The 13,794-nt window shown below is 37.8% G+C and overlaps 3 protein-coding genes and 1 pseudogene across 8 annotated transcripts; 3 read left to right on the forward strand and 1 right to left on the reverse strand.

Annotated features, from left to right (window-relative positions):
- Positions 1–1,110: 1,110 nt before the first annotated feature.
- On the reverse strand, positions 1,111–2,238 carry LOC103335207 (small ribosomal subunit protein uS14z/uS14y/uS14x). The gene is made up of 3 exons (XM_008238219.2): positions 2,077–2,238; positions 1,392–1,491; positions 1,111–1,298 (listed from the first exon to the last, which is right to left on the reverse strand). Exons 1-3 carry the CDS (start codon positions 2,136–2,138, stop codon positions 1,290–1,292), a joined length of 171 nt encoding a protein of 56 aa, XP_008236441.1. The 5' UTR covers positions 2,139–2,238; the 3' UTR covers positions 1,111–1,289.
- Positions 2,239–2,350: 112 nt separating this feature from the next.
- Positions 2,351–4,348, forward strand: LOC103335206 (histone deacetylase-like protein). 2 transcript variants are annotated; one of them, XM_008238218.2, is made up of 4 exons: positions 2,351–2,498; positions 2,589–2,731; positions 3,488–3,613; positions 3,997–4,348. In XM_008238218.2, exons 1-4 carry the CDS (start codon positions 2,463–2,465, stop codon positions 4,124–4,126), a joined length of 435 nt encoding a protein of 144 aa, XP_008236440.1. In that variant the 5' UTR covers positions 2,351–2,462; the 3' UTR covers positions 4,127–4,348. The 2 variants fall into 2 exon arrangements, with proteins under 2 accessions (XP_008236440.1, XP_088910028.1); XM_089053902.1 differs by having other exon boundaries at positions 3,977–4,117.
- A 270-nt stretch (positions 4,349–4,618) lies between these two features.
- LOC103335205 (DNAJ heat shock N-terminal domain-containing protein) lies at positions 4,619–7,412 on the forward strand. 4 transcript variants are annotated; one of them, XM_008238213.3, is made up of 3 exons: positions 4,619–4,778; positions 5,070–5,240; positions 5,352–7,412. In XM_008238213.3, the coding sequence occupies exon 3, from the start codon at positions 5,399–5,401 to the stop codon at positions 7,244–7,246; it is 1,848 nt and encodes a 615-aa protein (XP_008236435.1). In that variant the 5' UTR covers positions 4,619–4,778; positions 5,070–5,240; positions 5,352–5,398; the 3' UTR covers positions 7,247–7,412. The 4 variants fall into 4 exon arrangements, with proteins under 4 accessions (XP_008236435.1, XP_008236437.1, XP_008236438.1 ...); XM_008238215.2 differs by having other exon boundaries at positions 4,620–4,778; positions 5,065–5,240; XM_008238216.2 differs by lacking the exon at positions 4,619–4,778 and adding an exon at positions 4,800–4,989 and having other exon boundaries at positions 5,065–5,240.
- Positions 7,413–7,488: 76 nt separating this feature from the next.
- On the forward strand, positions 7,489–9,885 carry LOC148916213 (uncharacterized; annotated as a pseudogene). The gene is made up of 4 exons (XR_016128127.1): positions 7,489–7,524; positions 7,625–7,707; positions 9,131–9,256; positions 9,369–9,885. The product of XR_016128127.1 is annotated as an uncharacterized LOC148916213 (transcript).
- Positions 9,886–13,794: the final 3,909 nt, after the last annotated feature.

The raw sequence follows: 13,794 nt of genomic DNA on the forward strand, positions 1-13,794 counted from the left end.
TGTAGAGTCGGTGGCATCAGAGATACAAAAGTTTTGTGATGTAACCAAAATGGGTGACCACCATGATTTTCCAAGACCTACTCAACATGAACTAACGTCATAAATTATTGGTAACTTGGAGGTATTGGCTTGAATGTATGGCATAGGACAGCCATGTTCGATTGGTTCTATTATTGATGTAATGCTGCCCCACTTCGAAAGTCCATAGATTTTTGAAACTGCCAAGCATCATCGGAACATAGAGAGGAGGAGAAGGGGAAGTTCTGAACCATCTAAATTTCAAATATCCAGTGAACTGTTCTTTGAAAACGACTCTGACAGTCTAGAGCTTATAACTGAAGTGGTTAAATATTTATCACCCTACTCGAAATCTTGTGGTCTAATTTCTCTTTCTTCAGTATCACTTGTATTAAGAAAAGAGCCCTAACTAGATGTAGTTGGATTTTAACATACCATGAGCATTTATAATCAAATTAGCATAACATGAATTCTGAACTTCTAAAATATACAACATGACCGCAGTGCTTACGATGCGATTGTTAAAAGTACACGCCAACCAAGCTTCTTTATCTCTTAACTTGGTTCCATTTACAGACCATCAGTCTTTCAAAACATTTCAGTTTTTTTAACTTGGTTCAATTCATCTCCACTTCAACAAAGCACAAGGCGATTTTTGCAAAATTCAAGCAGGCATAATTCGAAAGCAATAGGCTTACTGGCACTGGTGTTCCACACTGTTCTACAAAAGTCATGACAGTACTGATAAACTAATTAATTTTGGTAGAGGCAACTGGACAAGCGACTAAATGGAACAAGAAGCAGACATCAACTTAAGATTATGATCTGGTTCGATAACTCCGGTGTGCGCCATAACTACAACCTAATGCACACGGCAAGAACTGGCACATAGCAATCAATGAAACCCTAAACAAGAAAATCGGAAGAACAATGTGGAAGATCAGTGCCATTTACTTTCAAAGTTCACTTTTCTTTGTTCGATATTAGATAGTGTTCAACAAAAGTATTTGGATATCACCGAATACTGAGCAAGCAAAAATGAGCTAAATTCCATAGGAAATGAACAAGAACAGAACAGCCACAACAAAAGAGAACATAAATCAAACTTTAATTCATTAACACAATATTCATAGTCTGACCACCAATTCAAGTTCAACAGCAAATCAGTTAAAACAAAAATATCTTCTTGGAGTTCATGACAACTCAGAAACAACTACTCTGACGATTCTTGGGCCAAAACTTCAAGTCCTGGGACGTTGAAGGTCTGCTACTTAACGGTACTGCAGCCAAAAAGAAAGTCAATTACAATGTGAAAATGATTCGGTGATGGGAATTAGCACAGAGTCAGTGGCTGAAAGTTCTCAAAGCATTACCTTAATGAAGCCAATTTCCTTGGCATTGCTACGGAAGCACTGCCTGCAACACATGAGACCGTACTTCCTGATCAACCCATGAGGGTTTCCACACACGCGACTGTAAAAAGGAAACCAAAACAAGCAAAATCAATATATATATATATATATATACACACATATTGCAAAGATGCAAAATTATAAACACAAACCAGACCCAAATAAGTAACAAATCCAAATGAGAAATGTATCAACAACTACTCATGGAACACATCTGACCAAGATGTCCTCATGTAATTCAAAAAATTTCAACACATCAAAGCATTCAAATAACAATGGGAATATGCTTATTTAACCAAATTAGGTACATCAACAGACAAATGGGAGCATGAAAAACCCATGTGAAAAGGGCCAATTCAATTAAGATTGAGATTTATAAATTCCAGAAATATGCAACAAAATCGCAAGAATGAACAGATTGACAAACTCCACGACAAAAGATTATTGACTAGAAACACGTTCAATATCATGGACTGTTTTCCTACAACAGATAGAAATTACAGAAACCCTCGCAAACAGAAAAGTTAAAGACTACACACAAAATACAAATCAATCTAAATAAACTAACAACAGAGTTGAACTTGAAACCAATGAAAATGAACTGGGAATTGAAATTTCTCGGAAATCAAAGTGGAAAAATGAGTACCAGGTGCGCGATCCAGGGCCATAGTTCTTAGGGTGAGAGTTCCACACGTTGGAGTGCCCCATGATTTGGTTTGAAGGACGCAAAAACCCTAGCAGGCGCAGAGGAATCTCAAGGTGCGGAAGAAGTGGATCAGCTAGGTTTAAACTTGGTATTTATAATGGGAGAGAGTCAAAACAAAACCCTAGACTTATAAGAACGCACGGGTGGGTTATCTAGTCGGGTCACCAACCCAGGCCCAACCGACCCGACCCGACCCGTATATAAATAAAAACGTAAATAAAACACTGCTTGAAAACAGAGACCTTTCCCTTGACCAAAAAAAAAACAGAGACCTTTCAAGTTTCTAATTCTATATTTGTTCAGAGCAAGAGACCATCAGTTCCTCCATGGCAGCCCAAGCTGGCTCTTCTTCTGCTGCTCAGGTAATCTTTTATCTCTGCGCTTGGCTGAAGCCGAAAGCTTGATTCTTTTGAATTTTTGTGACAAAGGGTTTTGTTGATTGTGCGAATCAGGAGGACCCATTTGTTGAAAACGAAGAAGAGTTGATATTTGGAGCTGAATCGGGTTGGGTGGAGGCCCGAACATTCTGCGATCACCTGCCTTCCCTGTCCACTGATCTTGCTCACATTCCCGCCCCTGATACTCCCTGCAACAGGTTCCTTTTTCTCAAAGCTGTAACCTTTCTTTTTTCAGTTTTTCAGTTTTGTTTGTGTTTTTCCAATTTGACCCAGTTCTCAATTTAGCCTCTGATCTCTTGTTCCGGCTTTGATTGTTATCACTAGCAAAAGAGTTTGATAAAGGGTTAATTTTTTTTTTTTCTTTTCACAAAAGTCACAACCCATCTTCTAATTTTTTATTCATCCTCTTGTTTGTATTTGCAGCCATTTGTCTTTTTACCCATGAAGTCACATGCTATATGGTTGTCTGTTAAGCGTTTGCTTTCCGAATTTGTATACTGTTTTTCAAACAAATGAATGAGTTGAGGTTGCTTTACATGACTGCGGAACATTTGTGACTGCTGTTTAAATCCAACAATGTGCATTGCATCTAACTTCCCTGAAAAGCTTTAAAAAGAAAACATAGAGAAGACATCTTGCATTGTTGAAAGCATGGCTCTGAGAGGACTAAGATCCTCATTCTACGGCATGAGGTTGTTCTAGTTTCCTTTCCTAGTAGTTTAATGTCTAGGTAACCTTTGGTTTTTCATATATTTATATTCGAAGTGCATCAACTATAAAAGGATCTGAAATTTTTTCTCATCCAATTAAATCTTCAAATTGTTATAGAGAAAGAGAATCTAAAGCTTGCTCCTTCTGATTCTCTTCTCTTTATACGTTGTTTTGAGTCAGAGTGCCTAAGTCTTGAATCATACGTTACATTTCTAATATGGGAAACATTTTTCTTAAACTAGATGCCAGCACCCGAATGAGAACTGGTTATGTTTGTGCTGTAAGGACATCCTGTGCAGCCGTTTCGTGAACAAGCACATGCTTCAGCATTTTCAGCAGACAAATCATTGTCTTGCTCTCAGCTACAGGTATAATTTGATAAACAGAGTACACAATCATAGGTGCAAATACACAGCAAATCCAATGCATACAATCTCCAGCTCAGCAATATTCTAGAAGAGAAGGAACTTACTAGTCATATATCCATCCTACACCTGTCATCATCTCCATATTCTTTGTAACCAATTCTATTCCAGATTATTCTTTTCAAGTGTATATAAACAGTGGTATTCTCACTGTACAAGTATGAATGAAATATACAATTCCAACCTTTCTTTTACTCTGTTCTTAATTCTTTTCATAATTATCAATGCTTTCCACAAAATTTTCCTTCCTCAAGTCATCTTTTATTTACTGTTCTACAGTGATGGTTTCCAAATTTGTCTTCTCACTTTCTTTTCATTTCAAACAGTGATCTATCAGTTTGGTGTTTCTCCTGCGATGCATATTTAGATGCTCAAGTAATCCCACAACTGCGGGGTGTATATGAAACTGCCTACATACTGAAATTTGGAGAGGCCCCCCCGTTCCGGACGGTTTAATAGCAAACTGAGAGTTCATAACTGGAGGTGGTGATCAAATTAATTAGAGACTTGCAGTACACTTGTTGGAGTTTTTCTTATCAGATGAGGTTCCTTATGCGAATATGTATGTCATCCAAATGACATAATAGTAAAGTTCAATGGCAAATTTGGACAATCATGGATTGTATTGTAGTTATCAAGTCCTTTGAACTACTAGCTGTTATATAATTTTTTGTTGTATGTGTCTCTTGGATCAAATTAGAGACGGCTTGTATCATCAACTGTCGAAAATGCAGACAGTACAAGGAACAAGAAAAACTTGGGAATGAATTAAGAAAAAAAATTTAGTCCAAATCTCATCAACTTCACTCCAAATCTAGTCCAACTTTTTTTTGTATGTGTTTCAGAAAAAAAAAAAAAAAAATCTGAAACTTGTGAATGAATTAAGAATAATTTGGTAAATTTATATAAGTACATGTTGTAGACTACTTGTATTGTAGGATGCAAAATGATTTCTTTAGATCTAGGGCCGGTTTGGTGGGCTTAAGTGTGCATCACGGACTGGATATGCATATCCAATAGTCCAGAATAACATGGTCTGTCCGCGCAGTCTCCTGTCTACTCTCCTTTCTTCTCTGGTGTATTTGGCTTCTGGTTTGGCTCAAACAAGGTTCAAATCTCTCTCTCTCTCTCTCTCAAGTTTTGTTTTTCGATTTTATTGTTAAATTTTGAGATTCCTGATGAATGTTATCTTCATTTCCTGGGTTTAGGGTTTCGATTTTATTTTCGCATGTTTCTCATTCTTGCTTTAAGTTTGTTTTTACTTCAATTCGTTGAAAATCTTCAGATCTAGTATCGCCGATATGGGTTCCACTTCCATAGTATGCACCATTTCGTTTATTTATTTATTTATTCTGATAAAGATGATAGCTTTTTTAATATATAATATTTTACAGTGCAGTCCTAGAAAGTATGGCATCAAACAACAACTAGGGTTCGAAGCCTGGTCCAGTCTCAGCCAGTCCAATCTTGTCCAATCCAAAAACTACCGGGAGGTTTACAGCCACTCTTGGTTCTGACAAATCCAAACGGGAGAAGATGCTGCTGAGTTTTCTCTGTTAACGAAGAACAGGTGAGTAATATATTATATATCATGTATGCAAACTCCAGCTGCTCCCTTTCTTTCTCACTTTGTTCGTGCCTTGTTTTTGCTCAATCTCTTTTGATTTTGCTTGCTCACCAGTTAAGACCCTTCAACCCTACAAACTAAAAGACAGAAAGAAAAATAATATGGAAGAAGCAGAGCAGGAGCAAGAAGCTCGGGGGCTGAAATCTGTAGCTGAGGCCAAATGCAAAGACTCCAACTTCAAATCAGCCCTCAAATACGCAAAACGAGCGGAGCGGCTGTGCCCAAACCTGGACGGCATTTCCTCCATGGTCACCTCCTTCAAGATCCTCCGTACAGCCTCCAAAACCCCCGATCCCAACTGGTACAAGATCCTCCAGGTGGAGCCCTTTGCCCACACCAACACCATTAAGAAGAACTACAAGAAGCTCGCATTTCTTCTCCACCCTGACAAGAACCCACATGCTGGTTCCGAAGAGGCTTTCAAACTCGTCAGCGAGGCGTTTCGGTTCCTTTCCGACAAGCTTAAGAGGAAGGAGTATGATATGAGGCTCAGGATAAGGATTCAGGATGAGAAGATTAAAGAGGGTGGTGTTGGGGGTTTGGGTTCGAGTGTGGTGGTGGAGAGGGAGACTTTTTGGACTTCGTGTTCGACGTGCCGGCTTTTCCACCAGTTTGAGAGGAGGTATTTGGGGCATAATTTGGTTTGCCCAAGTTGTAGGAAGAGCTTTAAGGCTCTGGAGGTTGAAAGTGATGAGAATGGTGGTGGTGAAAATGTTAAGGTTAGGACCAGTGAGAGGTTAAGAAACGCCACCGGTTTGGCATCAAAAGGGAAAATAATAAGTAATGAAGGATTAGGCAGGAGAGTGAGTGATAGTGGTGACATTAATGGTGGTAGTGGTGGGAGAGGGAAAAGTGTGAGTGGTGGTAATGGTGGTGAACCATTTGGTTTGAGGTTGAGAAGGAGAATGAGTAGCGTTGGAGAGGTGATGGAGAGGTCTAAACCAAAGAAGGCAAAAACCAGTGAGGACATGATGACATTGGCGGAAATGCAGTCGGAAATGAAGAAAAAGGCGCAGAAGGAGAAGATGAAGATGAAGTTGAAGCTTCAAGACAAGAAGGATGAAAGAGAGAAGGAAGATAAGAGGGAGAGGCTGAGGCATAACGATTTGAAGAAGGGTAAGAATTTTGAAGTTGAGAGACGGGCTATTTCAAAGAAGATTAAGGATTTAGGAAGTGATAAGACTAGAGGTTTGGCAGTAGACAGGAGCAGCAGGTTGTCAAAGAGTGGGGATTTGGAGATTATGGCAGTGGAGGATTCTGATTTTTATGATTTTGATAAAGATAGAGAGGAGAGGAGCTTTAAGAAGGGGCAGGTGTGGGCGATATATGATGATGATGATGGAATGCCCAGGCATTATGGTTTGATCGATGAAGTTGTTTCTGTCAATCCTTTTGAGGTGAAAATGAGTTGGTTGGATCTTCAAAATAATGGTGATGAGTGGTTGGCTTCTTGGGAGAAAATGGGATTCCATGTCTCTTGTGGGAGGTTTAAGGTTGCCAGGAAGACTCCCATTTATTCAGTGAATATATTTTCTCATGTCGTGAATTGTGAAAGGGCTGCAAGAGAAATTTATCGTATTTATCCAAAGAAGGGTTCCGTGTGGGCACTTTATAATGAAGCAGCTTTGGATGCAGAGGGAAGCAACCTGTCTGTTAAAGATAAGCGATGCTATGACATAGTTGTGTTTCTGACCACTTATAGTGAGATGCACGGTTTGAGTATGGGGTATCTTGAGAAGGTTGATGGGTTCAAGACAGTATTTAAGAGGAGGGAGATTGGATCCCATGCTATTAGATGGCTAGAAAAGAATGACGTTAGGTTGGTTTCACACCAAATTCCTGCTAGGAAGCTCTCTGGTGATGAGGCTCCAAACCTTTTGAAAGACTGTTGGGAGCTCGATCCTGCTTCTCTTCCCCCGGATTTGCTTACATTTGGTTGGAGAAGATAGGTTATGGTTGGGAAAGCAGAGAGGTTTCGTATAGCCTTTCCTTCTTTGGTTTTGAGGTTCAAAGTAGGATATGTAACTTACTGTACATCAAGTACCCTAGTGAGGTGATTTTGTAAATAAGGGTACTGCTTTTGAACTGCAATCTAATCAGTTACTGACTTTATAATCTTGCGGGTTTTTTTTTCTTCGCAAACTTTGTATTGTAAATTTTATTCAAAGTCCACAGCAACTCCTCAATGGCAATGGCAGCTAGCTCTGACTTTGTCTCTTCTCCTAAGGTAATCTTTAACTAGTTGAAATAGATTAAGTTTAATGGTTGATGCTAAAACATATATAGCTTTTTCTGAATGACCAAATCTAAAGGTTTGTTTGGTGAAGGCACAGACATGGTTTGATCTCACCTGGTTTTTTTTTACCTCTGATCTCACCGGCATTCCCAGCTCTGATACTCCATGCAAGAGGTTCATGTTACTTTTTCAATGGTTGTTTTATACTCTGAATTGTTGTTGTTGTTTTTATGTTTTGCTTTGTTTTTAAAACCCTGTTTGCTTTGTTTCTGAGTTGAGAATGATTGGTTGTTTGGCATTTGGGAAAACAAAGATACACAAAAGAAATGGAGTAGAAAAGTGTGTATGTTAAATGAGCTTTAATTATCTGCTAGAGCCAAGACCCAAGTCATTGCCTAGTTGTAGTAGAAAAGGAAAAGAAACTGTACCCTATTATGAAAAGTAGCTTTCTTTTTGTAATAATTTACTCTCTAGGTGACCTTAGTTGCATATATATATCCCCAATGGGCTAGAGCCATCAACTAGAAAGACAACTTTGATGAAAGAAGATTTCACAGTTATTCTGGCATTTACCATTTTTACATTATCAAAGCCTGACTGCTTGAATGTGAACCATAACTTGTATTTCTGATTTAATTTTGCAACTATGGGAACTGAGAGTTTTTAAAAGACTGGTGGTCTGTAAATTGAACCAAGTTAAAAGATAAAGAAGTTTGGTTGGTGTGTGCTTTTAACAATCTCATTGTAAGCACTGAGATTCTGTTGTATATTTACCCGGCCAAAAATTGAATGTCTTCATTCCTCGGCTTGATCACAAAGGGTCCATCTTTTCTCACCATATGTTTAATTAACCAATCTCTGGTTAATTTCTTGGTTTAATTTCCTCTCCCACCTATGACTGTCTATTAAGCATTTGCTTTCTTAATTTGTATGCTGTTTCTCAGACATATGAATAAGTTGAGGTTGCTTACGTGACTGCTACAATTGGTATAAGATTTCTATATCCTTTGTCATGCAATATATATGATTCCTTCTGCGAAAATCTGTGTTTGCATCTCAAATGGGATAAAGTATAGGACTGTAGGAAGTGACTGCTGTTTAAATACTTTAAAGCCACCTAATCCAACAATGTGCATAGCATCTTCCTAAGTACTTCCTTATTCTTCAACTAATCCTAACAGTCTCCCCCTTCCCCAGAAAGACTTTAGAAGGAAAACATAGGAAAATACAATGTAGCATTGTTGCAGGCCTCTGAGTGAGGACTAGGGTCCGCATTCTACAGCATGAGGTTGTTCTAGTTAATTTGTAGATTTGCAAAGTAAATAAACTTTAATTCATCTACATGAAGCCAAGACCATGTCATTACTTAAATAAACTCATAGCACACTTGGTTTTTTACCGGTTGTTGCTTGCATGTAAGTTGCAATAGGAAATGAAAGTAAACTTGTTCCTTTCATCGACGATAAGAGATTCAAAAGGCTTTCTCTCACATTGAATAGAATCTTCAGATTGTTATAGTAAAGAGAATCCAAAGGTTGCTCCTTCTGATTCTGTTCCCGTTTTACGTTGATCTGAGTCTGAGTGCCTCATAAATTAGATGCCATCACCCCAATGAGAACTGGTTATGTTTCTGCTGTATGGACGCCCTGTGCAGCCCTTTTGTGAACAAGCACATGGTTCAGCATTATCAGCAGACAAAGCATTGTCTTGCTCTCAGCTACAGGTACAATTATCAATGCTTTCCACAAATTTTTCCATCTTGAAGTCGTTTGTTGTTTATTGTTCTACAGTGATTGTTTCCAAATTTGTTTTTCTCACTTTCTTATTTCAATCAGTGATCTATCAGTTTGGTGTTTCTCCTGTGATGCATGTTTAGATGCTCAGTAATCCCACAATTGCGGGGTGTGTATGAAACTGCCTACATACTGAAATTTGGAGAGGCCCCATCATTCCGGACGGTTTAATAGCCGGTATGGAAAATAAGCACACTGAGAGTTTATAACTGGGGGTGATAAAATAAATCACAGTACACGTTGGAGTTTTTCTTATCAGATGAGGTTCTTTAAAGAGACATTCATACGGTCATACCATTCGATTGGTAGGTAGCATATTCCGCAGAACTTGATACTAAGCATCATTCATGATCTACTGTACTCTATACCGAGGCATAAGTTCTGCAAATGTCTGTTATCCAAATGACATAATAGTACAGTTCAATGGCTAATTTGGATAATCATGGATCGTATTTATCAAGTCCTCTGAACTATTTGGTATTATTCAATGTGTTGTAGTTGAATGAGTTGAGGATAGTTTTCTAATTGTATATATGATATACCTTAACAAATGGTCCTACTTCGGGTTTCAATCTGTCATATGTACCTCATCTATCTCTTAACCCTATTATATTCCATATACATATAAGATGCAAAAAAAAATTCCAGTTAAGGGCATGCTCTCAAGTTTGAATCTTTCTCGAGTATGCTGTACTCAAAAGAACTTGACAAATTGACCCAAAAAATTACATTCAAGATAAATTGATTGAAATCCAGGCCCATTTGAATCCTAAGTTCTTTTTATTAATATTCTTTGGGTCTGTAAATAAATCCCAAATATTTTATTTTGGATTATTTATTACTTTAGACAATCTCCAACTTTGTTGAGGCTAAACTCAAAATTTCACCATCTAAAATACAACTATTCATGTATTGTCAAGACTCAAACTGTTTTTTCTCAAACTATACATACTTATATTTTGGGATGCAATTTCATTAAATTATTTAAGAATAATTAAACTCTAATTTTTTATCCGTTAATGACAGGACCCAACCCAAATTTCACTTTGGATTTCGAGCTGAACCTTGTGCATGTTCGACACCTGGCGGTGCCGGACACAAATGACCAAATTGCCCTTCTAACACAAATCCAAAGAATTTCAAGCTCGACTTGAAAATTGACAGTCTCCCCCATAAATTGAACATTTCCCAAAAATTTCCACCCATAAAATAAGCATGTATATTTATATATAATCCAATTGCCATCATGTATCGAATTATACCATTCTGCTAACAACATTCAATTCCACTTCTTAGAACATCCCCATAACAATGTTAGATTCCATAATAATTTAATTGTCTACCTTTATACTACTTAAGCTCGCGGCTGCACATATAATCTCTAGGTGCCTACGTACCCTTAATAAGGGATCAAGCCACACTTAGTTCTTCCAAATACTCGTATCAATCATATACGGAATATAAATATACTATACACTGAACTCCTTTTATTTTAGTTTAAGAATATTTCAGAACTAAAATTCTCTCCACCTAGGAGTATCCCCATTCCTGATTTGTCAATTCTATTAATACCGTCAACTCCATCCTCGCAGGCCCCAATGACACCAAGTCTACTCGAGCCGCAATCCTCGAAGGCCTCAGAGATACCACTTCTATTCGGGCCGCAATCCTCGCAGGTCTCCGCATTCCTCGCACCACGGTTCAGAGTTCCCGAACCACGTGGACATTATTTATAAATGACACTGTTTCGAAGCAACTATGAGGTACCCTTGTGGTAGGTTTGAAAAACCATATCCCAAACTTTTTCCCTTTATTACCCAATCCATTTCTCGACCTTTGTACCAACTCTCTGATAAATTGATTCTCAACTATACTTAATATATATACATGCCACAATTTAGCAATTTATAAATAACTATCTATTCAATCCGTAACATGACTTAGATAACTCATTCTCAACCATGACTCGTTTACATGGTCATTTTATTACTTCTCAAAGGGTATAATCGCCTCGTAAAACTCACGGTTAAGCAGGGGTCAAATCGCCTATACTTGGTCAACTGCGAGGCCACGACCTCCTATCCCAAAAGCGGGAGTCCTAAAGGTTCCAATATACCTAGGACACATGTCCTGGGAGTTTGGTCTCAATCGGACAATCGGATTAATCACGATCGCACGATCGGACAGTTACTGCAAATCTAGCCCTAGGGTTGGCGTTTCGAGTATCCGAGACTCCATTTTACGATCCGTCTTATCCTATACGATCCTAGAATTACCTAGATCAACATATATTAAATTAACTATGATCTAATGGTTCAAAAGTATCGAACCTGGAAATCGCACAATAAGCGAGATCCGTTCGAGGCTTTAAATGGTATCCAAACTGGAATCTGAGCATGCCTACGCTCTCGTGACAACTCGGGAATCGCATTCGGACACAATGCCCCTTTGCTACAATGCCCACGAGCTGCCAAATGCTCCGGTAGCACGTGGTGCCCAAAGCGATAACACTTGAAAATCTCATCATGGCTCAAGACTCCTACCTAAGTGTAACACCCTATTTCGAACCACTTTTGTTCTAGGACCTACCTCGAAAAATGTCCGGAATCTCAACCAGAAATCAAGCAAAAACATAGTTCCTAAAATCGTTCTCCTACATGCAGAATCAACCAATTCCTACCCAACAGCAGCTATAACTCGAAGAGTAGATGAGATTTCATACATTTATCATCAAAAGGACAACCGAGGAGAGAGAATACTGCAAATTTCTTGTCAAAGTGCGAATCCAAGCTATTTCCTACGGTGGTGGCGAAACGATCCGGGTGGGTTGGGAGTTGACGCGGTCCTTTCGGACCGGTCCAAGAGTGATGGTGGGGTGTGGCGGTGGCGGGGAAGAAGGAGGCAATCGAGAAGAAAACAGGGAATCTATCTCGGGAGACAGAGAAAGAGGTTTTGAAATCGACATGGCAAATTACTATTTTGCCTCGCAACGTATTTTAATCGTATCTCCTCAATACAACTCGGATTGGAGGCCACACGCCTCTACGGACTCGTTTCGTCGCTCTACGCAACAGCTCAATTGAAATTCCCAAATTCCTTTCCGGTCAAAAAGTCAACTTTTAACCCTATAAAATATTCTAAGGGCATAATGATCTTTTATTAGAATAAATTAATAATTAAATATTAATTTAGGATCAGGTTGTTATAATTAATATATATTTTTTGTTTAAACATTTGTGATTTAATTTTTTTGAACATTTAACCTTAAAAAAAAATATAAATTCCAAAATATATTATAATTTTACTTAAAAATAAAGTTATTAACAAATTGATGTATATTTATAGATTTACAAATTTATAAATAAACCCAATCCTACACATGTATTTATAAAAAAACCCAAGCACTATTTAAACATAGAAACACACCCAAAATCAACCCCAAAGTCAACTTTTTGGGTGTGTTTATAAATGGGTTTTGAGTGTGTGTAATGATGGGTTTTGGGTGTGTTTATATGTTTAAATAGTACTTGGGTTTTTTTATAATTTCAACTCCCATTTTGGGTGTTTTAGTGAAAATGTGTTTTGGGGTTAAATCTTATTTATAATATTTTATTTATTTATTTTAACTGTTAGATTTTAATCTCAGTCGTTGGATCATTTTTTTTCCATTAATCCGTCCAAGTTTTAATCTCAATCGTTGATCTACTAGCCAATATGTTTGAAGAACAAAAAAATTGAAATCAAACCAATTTGAACAGCAGCTGTTGGATGGCTACGACTCATTACCAGCAAGCGAAACGTGTCCCTTGGCTTTCCTTCACGTGGCTCACATCATTGGCCCACCTCTTCTATTCCTTCACATGGCTGTGAGCTGGCTTGGACTTGGCCCCACAAGAATTCTAGACAATAAATGAATTGGTATTCCACTTGAGTTTTTGCCTGGATTGGTAATTTAGCATGTTTGGGGTTGTTTGGCATTATGGACTGTCATGGAGGACTATATTCTAGGACTCTCGGATTAACTTGGATTAAGCTGGATTAAGTAATGATCTACGTTTGGTAATGTGTCAAACTAAGAAGCTGAATTATAAAAATAATGAAGACCTATATTTGGTGTTGTGTCAGACTAAAAATAATTCTTATAATATTTAAATTTAATTGGGTGTTTTGACCTGAAAGATAAATAAATGCTTAAAAAAAATACAAATTTATAAAAACCCAACTTAGCATGATTTATAAAAACCCAAGCACTATTTAAACATAGAAACACACCCAAAATCAACTCCAAAGTCAACTTTTTGGGTGTGTTTATAAATGGGTTTTAAGTGTGTAATGATGGGTTTTGGGTGTGTTTATAAAGTGTTTTGGGTGTTGGGTTTTTTTATAATTTCAACCTCCATTTTGGGTGTTTTAGTGAAACTCCCTAAAAAAAAACCCAATTAAAAGATTTATAACAATATCTGGCAAC

The sequence above is a fragment of the Prunus mume genome, linkage group LG6, assembly GCF_029339155.1.
Source record: "Prunus mume cultivar Tortuosa linkage group LG6, ASM2933915v1, whole genome shotgun sequence".
Classification (NCBI taxonomy): Eukaryota; Viridiplantae; Streptophyta; class Magnoliopsida; order Rosales; family Rosaceae; genus Prunus; species Prunus mume.